The sequence below is a fragment of the Thalassophryne amazonica genome, chromosome 18, assembly GCF_902500255.1.
Source record: "Thalassophryne amazonica chromosome 18, fThaAma1.1, whole genome shotgun sequence".
Taxonomy (NCBI): Eukaryota; Metazoa; Chordata; class Actinopteri; order Batrachoidiformes; family Batrachoididae; genus Thalassophryne; species Thalassophryne amazonica.
Genome location: NC_047120.1, coordinates 52202800 through 52225643, shown reverse-complemented (window position 1 = coordinate 52225643; position 22844 = coordinate 52202800). Strand labels below are relative to the sequence as shown.

Genomic DNA, 22844 nt, shown 5'->3' with positions numbered 1-22844 from the left:
TCTCCATCTTGTCATTCCTGCCGCTTCAATGCGCACTGACATCTAAGCTTCCCGTAGCTCATCTCTAGGTAACCTGGCCATCTCTAATTCCCGCAGTAGAGCTGTTGATCCTTTATTGTTTCCAGACACTTTCCTGCGTGGCTCCCATGCTGCTCTCTGCACAACGTCACTTTGGAACTCATTTGGTCTCTGCCTCTGAAGCGCACAGCTCTCCCCATGTTCAGTTAAGTTCTTGCATGTCTGTGAGATCCCATTCTCATGCTGCTCCTGTTTGTGACTGTGCATGACTAAGAACTGTTTCTAAGAACTAATTTCAAGAACTGTATGAGGTCTGATGCAGAAGAGCTAAGAACTTTCTAAGTCATCTCGAAAGTCAAGTCCTGCTTAATTGGAACTGCATCAGAAGAGGTGCAGCACCAGCTTCCAGTGTTACAAGTGCAGTCACTCACCTGGGCTCTCCTCTGTCCTCCTAGTTCCTCAGCTCTCTGCATCCCACCTGGCTCCAGTTTCAGCTCCATATACTCCAGGACTCCAGTTTGTTCTCAGACTCCCAAGTCTGGCCCTGTGTGTTCAGTGGCTCACGAACTTCCACCACTAATATGTGGGCCCAGTCTCAGCTTAGCAGGCTTTTTCCAGCTCAGCACAGTACTTTAAGTTATTTATTGTTGTAAATAAATCTCTTTTTGTTCACAACCTGTTCTGGTTCTTGCTCCCAGTGTTTGACCTTGTAAGCGTCCGGTTCCATCCGGACCTCTAACCACAGCAGTCTACCTCTTATCTTAAATAAATAAAATTCTTCCTAATGATGCCAAATTTTTAAGCATGTACCATACTGTTATCATTTTACATTTGTTGTTCTGGCCGGACATCTTCCAGGTTCAGTTCTCAATTTCAATTTGTTTCAGTTTATTTTCTTTTATATAGCACCAAATCACAAGATTGGTAGAGAAGCTTGAATCTTCGACTGGACTGGGTTGCTTGATGCGAGGACGTTTTGCTTCAAATCGCAGAAGCTTCCTCAGCTAAAATTCTTGCTCTGGTGGTCTGACTTCTGTCTTGACTCTTGTAGAGAAGAATTGTAGTAAAGAAAAATCACAACAGAGTTGCCTCAAGGTGCTTCACACAAGTAAGGTTTAACCTTACAACCCCTAGAGCAAGCACACAGGTGATAGTGGTAAAGATAAATTCCCTCTGATGATTTGAGGAAGAAACCTCAAGCAGACCATGACTCAAAGGGGTGACCCTCTGCGTGGGCCATGCTACTAACATAATTGAAACTCATGGGTTGAAACACAGGAAATTATACAGGAGATTTGGGAGTCCATGCTCGTGCACAAGACGGGAGGCAACACAAATGGCGTGTAAGTGTGGCATGTGTCTCCACCAGCAAACCACAATCCAACATTGTCAAGGTGTGGCTGAGATGGAAAATGCTCAAACGGCAGCTGGAGTGCAGTGCAATCGCTGTCCAGCACAGTGTGCACATCTGGATGGCCTGTCATGTCCATGATGGATGTCATGTAACAAACATTGCCATTTCCTCCCATTACACAATGTATATGGGGCATTATGATCATTACAGCTGTAATACCAGACATGCAGGTGCATGCAGCATGCTGCATGTCCATGCGAGTCGATGCATGTGACATGCTTGGCGCATGCAGCTGACCGACATGTCAGAGCTGTGGACCACCCACCATGACATATTCACCATGTCCCTCTGGAGGTGGGATCACCAGGCAGCAGTGTACACATGCCGCCACAACAGAGTTAAAAAATAAAAAATGCTCACAAAAGCACTGTCCCATATGACTCACATAGATTCCATATAAACCCCATATGACACGGCAGTCCGCGGCCAGCACGGCATCCAAGCGGACAGCCACGTGACACGCGATCACAACGTCCATCTGTCATGTGGAGCAAAGGGTGACAGGCAGCCGTGAGCCCAAGTGGGCGTGTCGCTCAGATCATGTCAGTGCAGGCAGGCACACCAAAGCTGTCAGGTGATAACACACACGTTATCAGGTGAGAGTGCGAGTGACAGCGGGGTGTTCAAATAAAAGAAAGAGTGGTAAAATAAATAAATACATACATACATACAATAAGGCAGTCTCTCCCAAAGTGGGGTCCGTGGCCCACCAGGGGGCCGCGGACCCCACTTTGGGCATTGCATGGGGGCCATGAGAGGTCTTCCAAAAATACATATAATTTTCATGATGATTATTTTTTAAACATATTTTGATATACGAGGTCTGTTAGAAAAGTATCCGACCTTTTTATTTTTTTCAAAAACCATATGGCTTTGAATCACGTGTGATTGCATCAGCCAAGCTTGAACCTTCGTGCACGTGTGAGTTTTTTCACGCCTGTCATTTGCGTTATTCGCCTGTGAGCAGGCTTTGTGTGAGCACTGGTCCACCCCTCTCGTCGTTTTTTATTGCGAATAAATGTCTGAACGATTTGGAGCTTTGCTGCATCAATTTTTTTCCAGAAACTGTGAGAGACCTCCAGGTGGACACCGTTCAGAAAATTAATATGGCTTTCAGTGACGATTTTATGGGGATTACACAGATTAAGGAGTGATCCATCATTCATCATCATTCATCTGACAGTTAATAATCACATTATTAGTGTGAAGTTCGCTGATCCACAGCAGGATTGTTTTCCACCGGTGCGGCTCCACCTGAAGACCGTGGCGTCAGCGCAGTTCCACCGGCGCGGCTTCACCGAGGCCCGAGGCGTCAGTGCACATCCACCGGCGCGGCTCCACCTGAAGCCCGAGGCGCCAGCGCGGAGTTATCTGACCATGGGTCCGAAGAAGGCACTGACGGCGGAGGAGGGAGACGATATCAAGAAGTCCCTGGACTTTTTGTCTGAGGAAATCTCTGTTGTTAAAATGCAGCAGAAATCCATTATGGAGCTGGTGAAAGAAGTGAAGGCTCTCCGGATCCAGAATGCCGAGAAAGACCGGCGTCTGGTGTACCTGGAGAACCGTGTTGCGGAGTTGGAACAGTACACAAGGATGAACGACGTTATTATTACAGGAATTCATATTAAACCTCGATCCTACGCACGGGCGGTGTCAGAAGACAGCAGAGGGGAGGCCAGCGAGTAGCTCAGTGGAACAACAGGTGGCTGACTTCCTGCAATCTAAAGGTATTCAAATGGACTGTAATAACATTGAAGCGTGCCACCCCCCCTGCCCAGGAGAGAGGATGGAGACAAGCGAGCAGTTATAATGAGGTTTGTCAACAGAAAACATAAAATGGCATTGTTGAAACAGGGACGGAAACTCAAAGGAACAAACGTATTCATCAATGAACATCTGACCAAAAGAAACGCAGACATCACCAGGAAAGCTCGTTTCTTAAAAAAGCAGGGAAAAATTCAACAGACATGGACATCCAACTGCAAAACATTTATCAAATTGAATGGAACACCAGAACAAGCGAAGGTTATGGTAATCAGGAACATCGAGGATCTGGACAAATATGACCAATAAGGTATGAGGACACAAACACATCACAACACCATGACACAGACCAGAGGAACCTATTCATCTACTACATCATCTACATCTGGAGACAAGAAGGATATAACTCAAATGATTGCTGATCATGGAAAAGTAGAACTGAGAACATTTAAATACACAGACCACAATGTACTGGACTTGGAGCACGATATAGACCCGGACAATAATTTCTTCTCAAATATCAATGACAGTTGTTGCTATTATACAGATGAACAGTTTAATCGGATCATTAGAACGGATAACAAATTATCAATAATCCATTTCAACAGCAGAAGTCTATATGCAAACTTTAACAACATTAAAGAATATTTAAGTCAATTTAAAAAAATATTTAACATAATTGCTATATCAGAAACATGGATCAATGAAGATAAAGGAATGGATTTTGAACTGGATGGATATGAATTTAATTGTGTAAACAGAAAGAATAAGAGTGGAGGAGGAGTGGCTGTGTATGTGGATAAGAACATGGATTATAAAATAGTAGACAATATGACAACTGTGATCGATAACTTATTAGAATGTATAACTATTGAAATATGTGAAGAAAAAAGCAAAAATGTATTAGTCAGCTGTATATATAGAGCACCAGGATCTAGTATTGAAACATTCACTGACTGTATGGAAAAAACGTTCTCAAAAACTAATCAAAAAACTGTGTTCATTTGTGATGACTTAAATATTGATCTGCTCAATCCAAATAAGCATAAAATAACAGATTAATTTAAATCAAATCAATTTTATTTATATAGCGCCAAATCACAACAAACAGTTGCCCCAAGGCGCTTTATATTGTAAGGCAAGGCCATACAATAATTACGGAAAAACCCCAATGGTCAAAACGACCCCCTGTGAGCAAGCACTTGGCGACAGTGGGAAGGAAAAACTCCCTTTTAACAGGAAGAAACCTCCAGCAGAACCAGGCTCAGGGAGGGGCAGTCCTCTGCTGGGACTGGTTGGGGCTGAGGGAGAGAACCAGGACAAAGACATGCTGTGGAAGAGAGCAGAGATCAATCACTAATGATTAAATGCAGAGTGGTGCATACAGAGCAAAAAGAGAAAGAAACACTCAGTGCATCATGGGAACCCCCCAGCAGTCTAAGTCTATAGCAGCATAACTAAGGGATGGTTCAGGGTCACCTGATCCAGCCCTAACTATAAGCTTTAGCAAAAAGGAAAGTTTTAAGCCTAATCTTAAAAGTAGAGAGGGTGTCTGTCTCCCTGATCTGAATTGGGAGCTGGTTCCAGAGAAGAGGAGCCTGAAAGCTGAAGGCTCTGCCTCCCATTCTACTCTTACAAACCCTAGGAACTACAAGTAAGCCTGCAGTCTGAGAGCGAAGCGCTCTATTGGGGTAATATAGTACTATGAGGTCCCTAAGATAAGATGGGACCTGATTATTCAAAACCTTATAAGTAAGAAGAAGAATTTTAAATTCTATTCTAGAATTAACAGGAAGCCAATGAATAGAGGCCAATATGGGTGAGATATGCTCTCTCCTTCTAGTCCCTGTCAATCAATCAACATTCAATCAACATTTATTTATAAAGCGCTTTACAGCACCGACTGGTGTCCAAAGTGCTTAACATTAAAAACACAAATTTACAAAATAAAACACATGTAAAATAAAATTTTAAAACAACACATAAAAAAAGAACATAAAAATAACAGAACATGTTACCTCCCCACTAAGTGTTAAAAGCCAGTTTAAATAAATAAGTCTTTAACTTAGATTTAAAAAGTGCTAGGTCAGGAATAGTACGTAACTCAAGAGGTAGCTCATTCCACAGTCTGGGGCCAGCTACTGCGAAAGCATGATCACCCCAGCGTTTATATCTTGACCTTGGAACATCTAAGTAAAGCTGGCCAGACGCCCTTAACGTCCTACTGTAGGTGCGCAAAGTTAAAATTTCAGACAAGTAGGGAGGTGCAAGGCCATAAATAGCTTTAAAAACAAACATTAAAATTTTAAAATCAATTCTAAAACGAACTGGAAGCCAGTGGAGTGAGTATAGGATGGGCGCAATATGCTCACGTCTAGAAGTGTTTGTCAAAAGACGAGCAGCAGCATTCTGCACCAACTGGAGACGCACAAGAGACGACTGATTAATGCCCGCATAAAGTGCATTACAATAATCAAGTCTGGAGCTGGTGAAAGCATGAATGGCCGTCTCAAGATCACGTCTACTGAGAAAGTGCTTTATTTTAGCCAAGAGGCGAAGTTGGAAAAAACTAGCTTTGACAACAGAATTTATCTGTTGATCGAACCTCAAACAGCTGTCAAATATCACTCCCAAATTCTTGACAGCTGGTTTTACATAGTTAGCCAAAGCACCAAAATTTGGTGTTACCACATTTGGTATGCCAGTGCGCTCAAACACCATGATCTCAGTTTTACCATCATTCAGGTAAAGGAAGTTTCGGGACAGCCACTGCTTTACATCACGAATACAATTAAATAATGATGACAAAGCATCACTCCCATTAGTCCTCACAGGCAGATAGATTTGCAGATCATCTGCATAACAATGAAAGGACAAATTGTGCTGGGTTATAATTGACCCCAATGGCAGAATGTACAAAGAAAATAGAATCGGCCCAAGGACAGATCCCTGCGGCACTCCACAGCACAGAGGAGCAGTTGATGAGGAAAGGTCCCCAATCATGACAGAAAAGCTCCTTTCAGCCAAATATGATCTAAACCACTCAAGTGCAGTACCATGAATGCCAATAAAATGTTCCAACCGGGAAACAAGTACTGTGTGATCCACAGTATCAAAGGCTGCTGTGAGGTCCAACAGAACCAGCACAGCAGGATTCCCTGCATCCACCGACAGAGTAATATCATTATGAACTTTTAAAAGTGCTGACTCAGTGCTGTGTCGCGATCTAAACCCAGACTGGAATTTTTCAAGGATGAGATTGTCTTCTAAAAATGATTGTAACTGTAAAAAGACAACCTTTTCTAAAACCTTAGACAGAAATGGCAGATGAGAGACAGGTCTAAAATTGGATAAAACTGATGAGTCCAGGTGAGGTTTTTTAAGAAGAGGTCGAACCACAGCATGTTTAAAAGCAGCTGGAACAGACCCTGATCTAAGCCAAGCATTGATAAAAGTTAGGAGACCCGCCCCAACAGTATTAAAAACCTCCTTCAGCACCTTAGCTGGAACAACATCAAAAGGACAACTTGTAGATTTTATGTGTTTTACAACATCAGCGAGAGATGCAAAAGAAATGGGCTCAAACTGTTCGAGCACAGCAGAATGTGCACGAGGAGCAGACAACTCAACATTACAGCTCTGATCAGCGTTCTGTCTGACTGATGAAACCTTATCAATAAAAAACTGAAGAAACTCCTCACAGGTTGTGGTTGTAGCGTCCATCAAAACAGAGGTGTGTGGATTTACAACTGAGTTTATAGTCTGAAATAACACACTGGGACGATGACAACTGCTAGAAATAATATGAGACAGATATTGTGCTTTTGCCTCCTTCACAGCCTTCTGATAGTCAGTCAGACTGTCCCTCAGAAAACCCAGAGACACCTGCCGTTTGTCCTTTTTCCATTTTCTCTCCGCCCGTCTGCAGCGTTGCCTGAGGACACGGGTCGTGGCATTTAACCAGGGGTCGGATTTTGATTTCCTGGATTTGCAGCGCATCGGTGCAACAGAGTCCAAAATGACTGTGCATGTAGAGTGGAAAGAAGAGAGGATGTTATCTGGGAGTAATGGAGAAACCAGTCCATTCATGGCATAAAACTGAGAGTCCATGAAGGCAGCAGCAAAGTCCCCCGCTGTCGAGGAGGTGACCAAACGGCGGCGAGAGACAGGAACAAGTGGCTTACTAGCAGATGGAGGAGCAATAAATTCAAAAATAACAGGAAAGTGATCTGAAATAGCAGCGTCTGATATGTCCTTAAGTGAAACTGAGAGCCCAAAAGAAATAACCAGGTCCAAGGTGTGTCCAAGATTATGTGTTGGTCCATCCACAACTTGTGTTAGACCAAAAGAGTTCAGGAGGCTTTTAAAATCATCAGCCAGCTGATTAGAAGGACAACAGATATGAATATTAAAATCACCACAGACCAAAAACTTGTCATATTTTGGGATAAAATCTGCCAGAAACTCAGAAAACTCCTGAATAAAATCCTTATTAAATTTTGGTGGACGATAAACAACAGCACAGAGCACAGGACAGTCGAACTCCATCACAAACAACTGAAGTTCAAAAGTGGAGTAGACATTAGAAGATAAAAATCGGCATTTAAAACTGTCTTTAAAAACTGTGGCCACACCCCCGCCTCGACCTGATGCTCGCGGGGAGCTGAAAAACGAGCAGCCGGGGGGGAGGAGCTCAGAAAAGGCGCTATTTTCACCTGGTTTCAACCAGGTCTCCGTTAACAGGAGAAAGTCCAGATCACGACTGGAGAAAAAGTCATTCAAAATGAAAGTCTTACTTGTGAGTGACCTGTCAGTACTCTAGCTGCAGCATTTTGAATTAAATGAAGGCTTTTCAGGGACTTTTAGGACAACCTGATAATAATGAATTACAATAGTCCAGCCTAGAGGAAATAAATGCATGAATTAGTTTTTCAGCATCACTCTGAGACAAGACCTTTCTAATTTTAGAGATATTGCGCAAATGCAAAAAAGCAGTCCTACATATTTGTTTAATATGCGCTTTGAATGACATATCCTGATCAAAAATGACTCCAAGATTTCTCACAGTATTACTAGAGGTCAGGGTAATGCCATCCAGAGTAAGAATCTGGTTAGACACCATGTTTCTAAGATTTGTGGGGCCAAGTACAATAACTTCAGTTTTATCTGAGTTTAAAAGCAGGAAATTAGAGGTTATCCATGTCTTTATGTCTGTAAGACAATCCTGCAGTTTAGCTAATTGGTGTGTGTCCTCTGGCTTCATGGATAGATAAAGCTGGGTATCATCTGCGTAACAATGAAAATTTAAGCAATGCCGTCTAATAATAATACTGCCTAAGGGAAACATGTATAAAGTGAATAAAATTGGTCCTAGCACAGAACCTTGTGGAACTCCATAATTAACCTTATTCTGTGAAGAAGATTCCCCATTTACATGAACAAATTGTAATCTATTAGATAAATATGATTCAAACCACTGCAGCGCAGTGCCTTTAATACCTATGGCATGCTCTAATCTCTGTAATAAAATTTTATGGTCAACAGTATCAAAAGCAGCACTGAGGTCTAACAGAACAAGCACAGAGATGAGTCCACTGTCTGAGGCCATAAGAAGATCATTTGTAACCTTCACTAATGCTGTTTCTGTACTATGATGGATTCTAAAACCTGACTGAAATTCTTCAAATAGACCATTCCTCTGCAGATGATCAGTTAGCTGTTTTACAACTACCCTTTCAAGAATTTTTGAGAGAAAAGGAAGGTTGGAGATTGGCCTATAATTAGCTAAGATAGCTGGGTCAAGTGATGGCTTTTTAAGTAATGGTTTAATTACTGCCACCTTAAAAGCCTGTGGTACATAGCCAACTAATAAAGATAGATTGATCATATTTAAGATCGAAGCATTAATTAATGGTAGGGCTTCCTTGAGCAGCCTGGTAGGAATGGGGTCTAATTACAGAATTACATCCCATAGTGCTACCTTAATTGATAATATATTCAGCAATAATATTGAGAATAATACTGTGAGTGGATTATTAATCAATGACATTAGTGATCATCTACCAGTTTTCATCGTTTATAATAGAAACCACCGGCGGAATCAGCCAGAGGAGAAAATAAAATACAGGTGAGTGCGGACAGAGGAAAACATGAACACACTAAAGAAGGATTTACAGGAGCAAAACTGGGAAAAGGTATACAGTGAAAGTGATGTTGATGAAACTTTTTTACAAATATTTACATCATTATTTGATAAATAGATATAAGAAATACAAAAATAGATTAACTAATATTATACGGGTATGTAGGAAGGAATATTATAGTAACATATTATATAATAACAAAAACAATATTAGAGGAATATGGGATATATTAAATAGCATTATCAAAAATGGTAATAAAAACAGAGTTACCCTCAGTATTTCATTGATAATAATGTTAAGAAGGAAAATAAGGATGAGGTAGTCAACGGTTTTAATACTTTTTTTGTAAATATTGGACCAAGCTTGGCAGAAAAAATTCCCGATTCCCAACCTGAGGATTGGGATAATAATCTCATAGAAAGAAATCCCTGTTCAATGTTCCTCACAGCAGTGGATGGAAAAGAAATTATAGACATTGTGAATAATTGTAAATATAAAACATCTACCAATTTAAATGAAATTGATATGGTGGTGGTAAAACAGGTCATTGAATGGATTGTAGAACCATTAACATACATCTGTAACTTATCATTTCAAACCGGTAAATTTCCCTATCAAATGAAAATAGCTAAGGTTGTGCCGCTGTATAAGACTGGGGATAGACACCACTTCACAAATTATAGACCTGTTTCTTTGCTTCCACAATTTTCCAAATTATTAGAAAGGTGATTCAATAATAGATTAGACAAATTCATGAATAAACATAAATTACTTACTGATAGTCAATATGGATTCAGAGCACATAGTTCAACATCACTTGCATTAATAGAATCAGTTGAGGAGATTACAAATGCCATAGACCACAAATTACATTCAGTTGGAATATTTATAGACCTTAAAAAGGCTTTTGATACAATCAATCATGACATATTAATCAATAAACTTGAACAGTATGGGATTAGGGGGTTGGTGTTGCACTGGGTGAGAAGCTACTTTAACAGAAAGTTTGTGAAGTTGGGGGAATATACATCATCATGCTTGGACAATGCTTGTGGCGTCCCACAGGGGTCAGTATTGGGTCCAAAACTGTTTCTAATTTATATAAATGATATTGTCAATGTTTCCAAAATATTAAAATTAGTATTATTTGCAGATGACACAAGCATTTTTTGTTCAGGGGGGGATTTGCAGGAGTTACTGAGGAGGATCAGTATAAAAATGGGAAAATTGAAAATATGGTTTGACAGAAACAAATTATCATTAAACTTAAGTAAAACAAAATACATGTTATTTGGCTATTGTAATACAGACATACAGGTTCAGTTACAAGTCGAGGGGGTAGATATTGAAAGGGTACATGAAAATAAGTTTCTGGGGGTGATAATAGATGATAAGATAAACTGGAAGACTCATATAAAACATATACAAAGTAAACTGTCAAGAAGCATTTCAGTTCTAAACAAAGCAAAACATATTCTGGACCACAACTCACTCCGCATTCTTTACTGCTCACTGGTTTTACCATATTTACAGTACTGTGCAGAGGTATGGGGTAATACTTATAAAGGTACAACACAATCACTATCAGTAATGCAGAAAAGAGCTATAAGAATTATTCATAATACTGGCTATAGAGATCATACAAATCCACTATTTTTACAATCCAAATTCTTAAAATTCACAGACTTGGTTCATTTTCAAACAGTACAAATCGTGTATAAAGCAATAAACAATTTACTTCCAGGAAATATTAAAAATATGTTTTTTTTTTAACAGATCAGGGGATTGCAATCTGAGGGGGAAATTTAATTTAAAGCATCAGTGGGCACGAACAACATTAAAAGGTTTCTGTATTTCTGTCTGTGGGGTGAGGATGTGGAACAGATTGGGAGTGGGGCTCAAGCAATGTCCAAGCATGAACCAGTTCAAACAGCGGTACAAAAATATGTTTTTGTTTGGTGTTTTTGTTTTTTGCTTCGGCTTGTTTTTTGCTTCGGCTTGTAAATATATAGTATTTTGTATGTAAGTAGGAATGTGTAGGTGTATATTTATGTTTGTGTGTGTGTATATATATATATATATATATATATATATATATATATATATATATATATATATATATATATATATATATATATATATATATATATATTGATATCGGTTTAGGTGTGTAGGAATCTATGTGTATATGTGGCAAAGGGTATTAGTGGTTGTGGGGAAGAAGGGGTAGGCATAAATAAGCTGATGCTTCACCCTACCCCTTTTCGGACATGTTGGGTACACAGTAGGAACTTTTTTGTTGTTGTCTTCACTGATCTATCTTGTATTTGTTGTTGTATCAAATGTTTGAAATAAACAGTTTTCATTCATTCATTCATTCATTCATTCATTCATTCATTCATCCAGACGGTTTAAAGTCCGCCCACAACTGCTGAGAGAGCGCCGCACTCCGAGCGCCGATCGACAGGCTCAAACCCCGCTGAAACAACCAGATCATTTCCAACGTGAAGGCTTTGTTGATCCGGGACGTCGTCTGACTTTCACAAAAAGGCAGAAGGTGTGGATATCAGCACTTTTTCAGCACATTCCACTGTTACAGGAGTTTTTTTCATGGAAAGAAAAGCGGAGGGATGGGCCACGGAGCCGTTCATTACGTGGCACAAAACCGCCTCCGTGTTTCTGTGTAGACTCTCAGTTGTCCAGGTGGTTTCCATAGTAGAGAAGCTTGAATCTTCGACTGGAGTGGGTTGCTTGACGTGAGGACGTTTCGCTTCAAATCGCAGAAGCTTCCTCAGCTAAAATTCTTGCTCTGGAAGTCTGACTTCTGTCTGACTCTTGTAGAGAAGAATAAAACAGAAGCCAACAAAAGAGAAGAATAAAACAGAAGCCAACAAAAGCTGGAGTGTTGGCTTCTGTTTTATTCTTCTCTACAAGAGTCAGACAGAAGTCAGACTTCCAGAGCAAGAATTTTAGCTGAGGAAGCTTCTGCGATTTGAAGCGAAACGTCCTCACGTCAAGCAACCCAGTCCAGTCAAAGATTCAAGCTTCTCTACCACCTCCGTGTTGGTCTCGCAGGACGGCTTTCAGGTGGATTTCAGACGGCTGTCGGTTGCTTTTCAGTCGTGTGATTATCCGAGAAATTGAGCATGAGCTGGACATGCCCCAACATGTCCTGTGAGGCTTCATCACAGCGTTGCGTTGCGCCATGCGGCTCCACCGCGACGCGCGGAACTCCTCCGCACGTCTGTCTCAATGTGCCAAAAAAGTGCTGATGTCCACGTCTTTTCACAATTCCTGTGCTAGTCAGATGACATACCAGATCAAGACAGCGTCCAGTTTAGAAATGAACGGCACATTCCACAGTTACAGGAGTTTTTGTCATGGAAAGAGGAGCGGAATTCCGTGTGTCGTGGTGGAGCCGCATGGCGCAAAGCAACGCCGTGATGAAGCCTCACAAGACATGGTGGGGCATGTCCAGCTCATGCTCAATTTCTCGGATAATCACACGACTGAAAAGCAACCGACAGCCGTCTGAAATCCACCTGAAAGCCGTCCTGTGAGACCAACACGGAGATGGTTTTGTGCCGCGTAATGAACGGCTCCGTGGCGCGTCCCTCCGCTTTTCTGTGACAGTGGAATGTGCCGAAAAAGTGCTGATATCCATGCCTTCTGCCTTTTTGTGAAAGTCAAACGACGTCCCGGATCAACAAAGCCTTCACGTTGGAAATGATCTGGTTGTTTCAGCCTGTCGATCAGCGTTTGGAGCGCGGCGCACTCTCAGCAGTTGTGGGCGGTCTTTAAACCATCTGGATCACTCCTTAATCTGTGTAATCCCCATAAAATCATCCCTGAAAGCCATATTAATTTTCCGAACAGTGTCCACCTGGAGGTCTCTCACAGTTTCTGGAAAAAAATTGATGCGGCAAAGCTCCAAATCGTTCAGACATTTATTCGCAATAAAAAAACGACGAGAGGGGTGGACCACTGCTCACACAAAGCCTGCTCACAGGCGAATGACACAACCGACAGGCGTGAAAAAACTCACGCATGCGCAGGAAGGTTCAAGCTTGGCTGATGCAATCACACGTGATTCAAATCCATATGGTTTTTGAAAAAACAAAAAGGTCGGATACTTTTCTAACAGACCTCATATTTCAATTATTTGAAGCAGTGGGGATTACTCAGATTTGTAAATACACTGTTAAACTCTGCCTGTAAGTCTAAGTTAACGCAGGTCACAAAAAACAGCCCAGAACGTGTGTTTATTAAGGTGTGTGCATATGTTAGATGGGGGAAATTATACGAGAGGGGATGCATAAATGGCGGGAATTAAATAGCTGTCATGGATCGTTGGCTGGTCAGCAAAAACAAGTCTCCTGTTGATTTAAGTCAAGATCATTAAAATCAAGAGGAGCACATGTCAAAAAACGAAGAAGGTACTCAAGTGAGTACCTGTCTCTGGGATTTACCAGCGTGGGACCAGTTGACAACCCTCGACCCATCTGTGTCATCTGCACAGAAGTTCTAGCTAACGAAGCCCTGAAGCCCTGCAAAGTTCAACGCCATCTGGAAACCAAACATGGACAATATTCATCCAAGCCCAAGGAGTTCTTTGAAAATAAATTACAGGAATATACCATTTGAAAAAAATCAATTGAAACAACGTGTGTGATGGAGGGTGAATAAGCCAGAGCTGTGGAGGCATCTTTCAAGGTATCGAAGTTAATCGCACAGACAGGAAAAGCACATACAATTGGAGAGGATCTTATTTTACCGGCTGCTAAAGAAATGGTTAATGCAATGATTGGTGAAAAAGCTGCAAAAAAACTGAATGTAATTTCGCTCTCGGACAATACAGTAAAACAACGCATTGACGACATGGCTGATAGTAAAAGTAAGTGCCTTCAGCTGCTCCCTTGTTTGCACTTGGGGTCGCCACAGCAAATCCAAGGTGGATCTGCATGTTTGAATTGGCACAAGTTTTACGCTGGATGCCCTTCCTGACGCAACTCCACATTACATGGAGAAATGTGGCAGGGGTGGGATTTGAACCCGGAACCTTCTGAACTGAAACCAAGCGCATTAACCACTTGGCCACCACCCCTGCGACAACATGGCTGATGATGTGTTAAAATAACTTGTGACCAGAATCAGAGCAAGTTGTTTCTTTGCTCTTCAAATCAATGAATTCGCTGATATTGCAGCTTTGGCAAATTTGCTTGTGTTTGTTAGATATGAACACAGTGGAGAAATACATGAAGATTTTCTTTTTTTGCAAGCCTTTACAATCAAACACTACAGCGGAGGCCATATTTCAAACAATGAATGAATTTATGACTGCAAACGACATCAAATGGGGGAAACGTGTGGGACTGAGCATGGACGGAGCGAGGGACATAGTGGGAAAACTGTCTGGAGGTGTGAAACGTGTTAAGGATGTGGCTCCGCTGCTTACTGCCGTCCACTGCAGCGTTCACCGCGAGGCACTGGCCACTAAGACTATGCCGGCAAACCTAAAACAAGTTTTGGATGAAGCTATAAAGACAGTCAATTTTATCAAAAGCTGCCCATTGCAGTCCCACCTGTTTGGGATCCTGTGCGCGGAGATGGGAAGCAAACACCGGCAACTTCTCCTTCACACTGAAGTCCGCTGGCTTTCACGAGGAAAAGTGCTCACACCGCTTTATGAATTGCGTGACGAAGTGAGAGTGTTTTTTGTGGACACAAAGTCATTCTGTGACTTTGAGCGGCTTTCTTCATTGGTATATTTGGCTGATATTTTTGGCTATTTAAATGGGCTTAACCTCTCGCTGCAGGGAAAAGCAGTGAATGTGTTTCAAGTCCAGAATAAGATTGAAAGTTTGAGTTATGGGACCGAAGAGTGACACACAACAACTACGAACCATTCGAGAGTTTGTGTGACTTATTGCGCACGGAGGAGCAGGAGATCCCAGCGCTGTCTCAATTGCTGTCCGCGCGCACCTGCGGGCCTTGGGAAGTCAGATGCACCTCCACTTTCCAGCACTCGACAAGCAACACAACTGGATTCAGAACCCGTTTGTCACCCAAGACCCGGACACCATCACTGGACTTACATCCAAAGAGCAAGACAGCCTTGTTGTTGTGAAAGTGTAGGAACACGGACCCACAACAGGGGGCGCAATGAACGGACAATGGAGAAGGTAAATAACAAGGTTTACTATTGTGAAATGAGCACAATAAATACAACAATCACAATTTGGGGTCGAATCCGCTGGTGTCGTGTGGGCAGGCTCGAAGGTAGGAGACGTCCGTCTCAGTCGAACCGGAACCACCCAGATCTCCTCTGCCACTGAACCCTGGAAATACTGGAACCGCCAAGTCCCGAATTCCCAGGTGGCCACTGCCTCCGCTCGTCGGATCCGGTACTGCTGGCGGGAGAGAGCAACAACACACAGGTGTGGATGCGACCGCACCCAGTAACGGAGAGGGGAGAAGCCGCCTCCACCTCTTGTCAAAGTACAGCAGGAAGGTGAGTACTTATCCAAGCAATGAAGCTATCAGTAGTCAACAGTCCTGAAAAGGTTTAACAAGTTTAGCTGGTTGTTCAGAATATAAATGCAGAGAATATTACCTCAGTCTTAGGCAATATCTCGGCACTGAGGTGGAGACGCCGTCCTCCAGATATACCTCTGTGCTGAGTGGAACAGCTGTGTCTGGTGATGGGTGACAGCTGTCACCCAGGCTACTCCCATAAGGCGGCAGCGCCCTCTGGTGCCTGGAGCCCGCACTCCAGGCAGGGCGCCCTCTGGTGGTGGTGGGCCAGCAGTACCTCCTCTTCAGCGGCCCACACAACACTTGTGGAATAATCTTGTGATAGCTCCCTGAAACTGGTCTTTACAGAGACTCATCTGGCGAACTTTTGGATGCGCACTTGCGTGGAATATACAGAGCTTGCCAACAAAGCCCTTAAGTTTTTTTATGCCATTTACTACCACATATCTTTGTGAAACTGGAATTCAGCACTAGCGGCACTGAAAACAAAGTACAGAAACAGACTAAACACGGGGCCAGATCTCTGCCTAAAACTATCCTCCATTCAGCCGGACACTGGGACATTGGCAGCCGCGAAACAGCATCATCCGTCTCATTAGGTGAGCAAATGTGGCACCTCTGATGTTTTATTGCTTCGGTGGTGAAGTGATTGAAACACTGTTTGCTTTGGTTCAAATACAAGTGACTGAATTTTGCGCATTTATGCTTATGCGGGACATCACATTTACATAATTGGCCATGGATTAATTCAGGCATTCCCTTAAAACAGTATGTGTTCATTATGTTCAAACAGATGTCGAATATGGTGCTTTAACCGTGCTTTAACCTGATTACACTTAAGTATTTACATTTTCTACATTACAAATAAATTAAACCAGGTTTGTACATTGGATTTTTGCTACGGATGTTTTATTCGACTTAAATAAATGATCACAAAAATAGACTGTTGTTGTTTGTGCTATTTTATAGTCAGTACTGCTAGGGGGGCCGCAGAGACTTGTCAGGTTTAGAAGGGGGCCGTGGCACTGTTGACTTTGGGAATGGCTGCAATAAGGAGAACGTCGTGAGCTCATTCATGTGTGACGGCTTTGTTTCACACCCCAGACAAGGGGGCGTGTCCAGCTCAGACTCACTCTCTCAGCTGACAGTGACAGAGTGAACACAATGTGTTAAATTAAAACAAAAAACAATAAACAAAATGATACAATAAATAAATACATAATTATATGACAAATACATAACTAAAATAAAACAAGAATTAAATAAATTCTTAAAAATATAAATATAAAAAAAAATAAGGAAATGAACTTAATAAAGTACAAATAACATAAAGTAAAATAAATAATCAAAGAAAGAAGAGGGAGAGGACCTCAGCGCTCCTGACACAACCACCCGCTTGCTCGTTCATGTGAGCTCATCGGTGATGTGATGTCCGTATTGACATGGTCACACCCACTACAGTGTTACACATTGTTCAGGGGACTGTGGTTGACAGAAATTATAAATTTCATGAAGCTCCCACTGATAAAACGTAGGGCCTCTCAGTTCTATAAAGTTGCTCGTCTTGCCAGTAGTAACGACAATAATAGTCTCAAAGGAAGCTGGCAAAAAGGCTTGGGTCATGAATATCAACCCGATAAGTGGGAAGAAATAGTGGCAGAGTGTGGTAAATACGTGAGAGAGGCCAGGAGTAAAATTACACATTACAAAGTTTTGCACAGGTATTATTTTACTCCAGCAAGATTGTTCAGAATTAAACTGTTGGGGGATGATTTGTGCTGGAAATGTAGAAGGGAAAGGGGAACTTTTAATCATTGTATTTGGGATTGCTCGCTCATCACACCTCTTTGGGAGAAGGTCATATATACACTCAACAAAAATATAAACGCAACACTTTTGGTTTTACTCCCATTTTGTATGAGATGAACTCAAAGATCTAAAACTTTTTCCACATACACAATATCACCATTTCCCTCAAATATTGTTCACAAACCAGTCTAAATCTGTGATAGTGAGCACTTCTCCTTTGCTGAGATAATCCATCCCACCTCACAGGTGTGCCATACCAAGATGCTGATTAGACACCATGATTAGTGCACAGGTGTGCCTTAGACTGTCCACAATAAAAGGCCACTCTGAAAGGTGCAGTTTTGTTTTATTGGGGGGGGGATACCAGTCAGTATCTGGTGTGACCACCATTTGCCTCATGCAGTGCAACTCATCTCCTTCGCATAGAGTTCATCAAGTTGTCAATTGTGGCCTGTGGAATGTTGGTCCACTCCTCTTCAATGGCTGTGCGAAGTTGCGACGACGAACTGGAGTCAGGTCGAGACCCCGATGAGGATGACGAGCATGCAGATGAGCTTCCCTGAGACGGTTTCTGACAGTTTGTGCAGAAATTCTTTGGTTATGCAAACCGATTGTTTCAGCAGCTGTCTGAGTGGCTGGTCTCAGACGATCTTGGAGGTGAACATGCTGGATGTGGAGGTCCTGGGCTGGTGTGGTTACACGTGGTCTGCGGTTGTGAGGCTGGTTGGATGTACTGCCAAATTCTCTGAAACGCCTTTGGAGACGGCTTATGGTAGAGAAATGAACATTCAATACACGAGCAACAGCTCTGGTTGACATTCCTGCTGTCAGCATGCCAATTGCACGCTCCCTCAAATCTTGCGACATCTGTGGCATTGTGCTGTATGATAAAACTGCACCTTTCAGAGTGGCCTTTTATTGTGGGCAGTCTAAGGCACACCTGTGCACTAATCATGGTGTCTAATCAGCATCTTGATATGGCACACCTGTGAGGTGGGATGGATTATCTCAGCAAAGGAGAAGTGCTCACTATCACAGATTTAGACTGGTTTGTGAACAATATTTGAGGGAAATGTTGATATTGTGTATGTGGAGAAAGTTTTAGGTCTTTGAGTTCATCTCATACAAAATGGGAGCAAAACCAAAAGCGTTGCGTTTATATTTTTGTTGAGTATATTTTAAGTGGCTGGCTTGGTTTAGATATACCACTCTGTCTAGAGATTTGTCTAATGGGAGACAAAAGCTATCTTCTGAATGTCTCAAAAAATATTTCTCAGTGGTTTCTGTAAGCTTGATTACAACTTGTTTAATTATTTTGAGACAATGGAAGACTCCGATTGTACCCAGTATTCGAGAATGGGCCAGTGTAATGACTGAAACTGTTTCATATGAATGTACTCTAACAAGGTTAGCTGAGGGTGGAAATGAAAGCAACAGTGTTTCATTCTGGGACAGTTTCTGGGACTATCTGAAAGTAGAAGAGCCACATGCCTAAAAACATATTTATATGTAATATGTAATGTTATCTTTCTGTGAATACCATGTATCATGCTTGTGAAAAGATAATAAATATTTGAATATAAAAAAACATTAATGGGTGATTCTTAGACTACGGGCACTTATTATGTCCTTTGATCATATTGTATGAAAAACAGAAAAAAAGGGGAAATTTCACACTTTTATAGTTATCTTTACAATGAAAGTGTTTTAAGAAATTTGTTCTAGTAGTCTATGATGACTTTTTCACCTTTTTTTCAGCATCATTATATGCAAATATTGCTGTTTTGTGCTTGTCACACACCCAGACTTTTGATCTTCAATGATAAAAATGAATGGTAAAAAAACATTTTTTCTAATGTTGTAAAATATCTCTGAATAAAATATCAGTAAAATAATCAAAACATAATTGGGGTATTCAATGTCATATAACTGTTGTGATTTTTTAAACAAAATGTAGTTGTCCCACACTATTGCCGTAATTTCCACCATAACACTATAATGTCCCTTTAAACAGTTTGTATGAAAGATTGTTTGGGTAGTTTCTATGGAGATAAACAGTGACATCAGAGGACATGTATATAGCGCCAAATCACAACAAACAGTTGCCCCAAGGCGCTTTATATTGTAAGGCAATGGTGTGGTGGAAATTACATTTACAAGGCCAATAGTGCCCATAGTTAAAGAATCACCCCAATATTGAGGGTACATAGTGTCTAATAGAGTTAATATAAACTCTTTTTGATTAAATGTTTTTGAATTGGATAATAGCTTGTGTCACTGAGTTCATTAAAATATGTCAATTTTATGTTTGATTTTGTGCAAATTATGCTATGTCATAAAGCATCATTTTGTACAGATTAAAAATCATCATAGACAGCGTCTGTATTTGACAGCATGCATCTATGAAATCTTATACCAATTCACATAAAACATCAAATCAATAAGTAATGTAATGTGATCATTTGGTGGCGTTGTCTTCTTTAACGTGCATGCAGCGGTCTGATCTCATATGGAGACAGTGCTTCAACACAAATGGGGATCAGTACACTTTGGCTTTTAGGTTCCTAGTTTGGAAAAAAAAAGATAAGTAAACCAATTCCATTCTTCCAAAATTTCGGTATTCGGGGTTTTCACATATCCCATAATCCCTTGCATGCCAGAGAGTCGCTGCAGTCAAAACAACAGAGAATTCACACGATAATTGTAAATGAATATTATACTACAAAAAATGTAATTTTTTTTATGCTTTTCATCACGTTAATAAGAGACTGCTGCATGATACCCTGAAAACTTGCTAAAACAATTATAACAAAAAAATCCGTGTCTACTACGTTTAATCTGCATGGAATTTAATAAGCGCAAACCGAATTTCAGACATATATATATATTAGTCTGGAACAAAGAGGACAAACAGTGTCGTAAAGAACAATAATCAAGATGTTAAAGAGCAAACTTCACTTTCCCCCGGAACGACATGAACAGGAAGCGAGCGTAGATCACAGCAGCTCCCATTGAAAATAACGGAGAGACAGCCTGTGATTCTCGCATGTTTACATAAAATAAACGCAATAACAAGGTCGATAAACCCAGAGAATATATTCACAAGAGTTTTAGGCACAATATAAAAATAGTTTTATGTTGCGATGTTAATTGTGTTGTCCGTGTGCAGCGGTTAAAGTGAAGCGTGATCAAAGCGTCTCAATGCAGTTCTCAATGTTACTGAGATCTCGCAGCGCAGCGACCTCTCCGAGGTTTTGCTGGATTTGAAACCTGAAAAGCCTCAATCGAGTAATGCAGCCTGGTTCACTGTTGTATGCCGTCTACTCTAAGCGCCCCTTACACAGTCTATGCTCACACACACAGCAGGCTGATCCTGCCTCCTGTAGGAAGCACGAGAGAGGGACAGAAGTAGCAACTGGCTGGTGACTGAGCTGATAGAAATGAGGAGAAGCACACAAAATGGTGACAATCTTATTTTAAATATCAGTTTTTGAATGTTTTGAATCAGTGTTAAGGATAAGAATCACCACATACGCAGGACATCCCTGTGCATTCTTGAATGCATGTCTTGAGGACGTGGTGCATATTAAATTGTTGATTTTGCATCATGGCGGCATAAGCGTGACATAAAATTATAATAAATAAAATAATTTTATGAAAACACAGAAGCACTGTATTATGAACTCCACCCAATTACATATTTTGACAACTAATAAAAGCAAAATCTAAGTGAAACTGTAAAACTAAATGTCACTGGTTCTCTTGTGACAGTTCCTGAGGCTGCTGTAATTATGAGCTACTTCTAAAGTAATAAGTTGGTGGTGTTGTCTTTTTAGTTTGTGCTTTTCTCTTGAAGGTGATTTTTGTTAATGGACTCTCACCGCCCTCCACTGTTATTCTGAACATATGTTTAATAAAAGACAGAATTCCTCTGTGTACTCGTTGCATTGAGCTTTAATCTCCTGAGCTGCGACACTAAAGACTATCATTCTTCTTGAGAATTGTACATTAAGATACAGTGAGTCATATCATCAATACAGTTGACACAATTATCTGTAATGTGAAAATGTGACTTCACTTACCCGGAGTACTGGACCCTGTAGGAAAGAGAAATATAGATATAGTTATTCATACTATAGGGCCATGGTGATGGTTGATTAAAGCAACAACATTTTGACAAATCATCCCAGTTACACCTGCTAGGAGCCACTAAATAACTAAATTTTCAATTTATTTTCATTTATATAGCGCCAAATCACAACAAAATTGCCTCAAGTCGCTTCACACAAGTAAGATCTAACCTTACCAACTCCTAGAGCAAGCACACAGGCGACAGTGGTAAGAAAAAACTCCCTCTGATGATTTGAGGAAGAAACCTCAACCAGACCAGACTCAAAGGGGTGACCCTATGCTTGGGCTATGCTATCGACACAATCGACAAGACAGGAAATTTTGGGAGTTCATGCTGGTGCATAAGACAGGAGGCCTGCAGAAGAAAACACCCACCCCCATCTCTGGATGGAGCTACACCTTAAACAGAGAGTAAAAAAAAACAGAATCAAGCGGCAGAAAGACAACAAATACAGCATAATTTATCAGCATTTAGCTTCACTAAAAGACCCAGACTTTAGTTAAAGTTGATCAAATGAACGAATTTCAATCAAATGAATTTAAAAGGGTAGAAAGCATAGTAACATACTATGCCAGTATACTAGCCATAAGAAAAGGAAAATAAGGAAAATAAGTTGTTGTGTGGGCCGCCAGAAGAGGAGGTACTACTGGCCCACCACCAGAGGGCGCCCTGCCTGGAGTGCGGGCTCCAGGCACCAGAGGGCGCAGCCGCCTCACAGGAGCAGCCAGGGTGACAGCTGTCACGCATCACCTGCAACAGCTGTTACCAATCAGCAGGGGTACATCAGCAGGACAACGTCTCCACCTCTTTGCCGAGATATCGTTCTACCTGGAAGGTAATATTCTCAGCTGACTGCTTGACAGTAACCTTTTGTGACTTTTGTGAGTGATAACAGACCTTTTTTCCAACGAGAGGTGGAGGTAGCTTTCCTGCCGTGTGGATTACTGGGTGCAAACGCGCCCACCTTTAATTGTGTTTTTGTTCCTTGCCAGCAGTACCAGGTCCAACACGCGGAGGCAGTGGCCACCTG

General features: G+C 41.4%; 1 protein-coding gene across 1 annotated transcript in view; it reads right to left on the bottom strand.

Moving 5' to 3' along the window:
- LOC117530592 (serine protease 27-like) overlaps positions 1-22844 on the bottom strand; it is a 40094-nt gene that overhangs the window by 4746 nt on the left and 12504 nt on the right. Inside the window, exon 3 of the mRNA XM_034193480.1 lies at positions 21765-21779. Coding sequence (XP_034049371.1) covers positions 21765-21779 — 15 coding nt within the window. The remainder of the gene's footprint in view (positions 1-21764; positions 21780-22844) is intronic.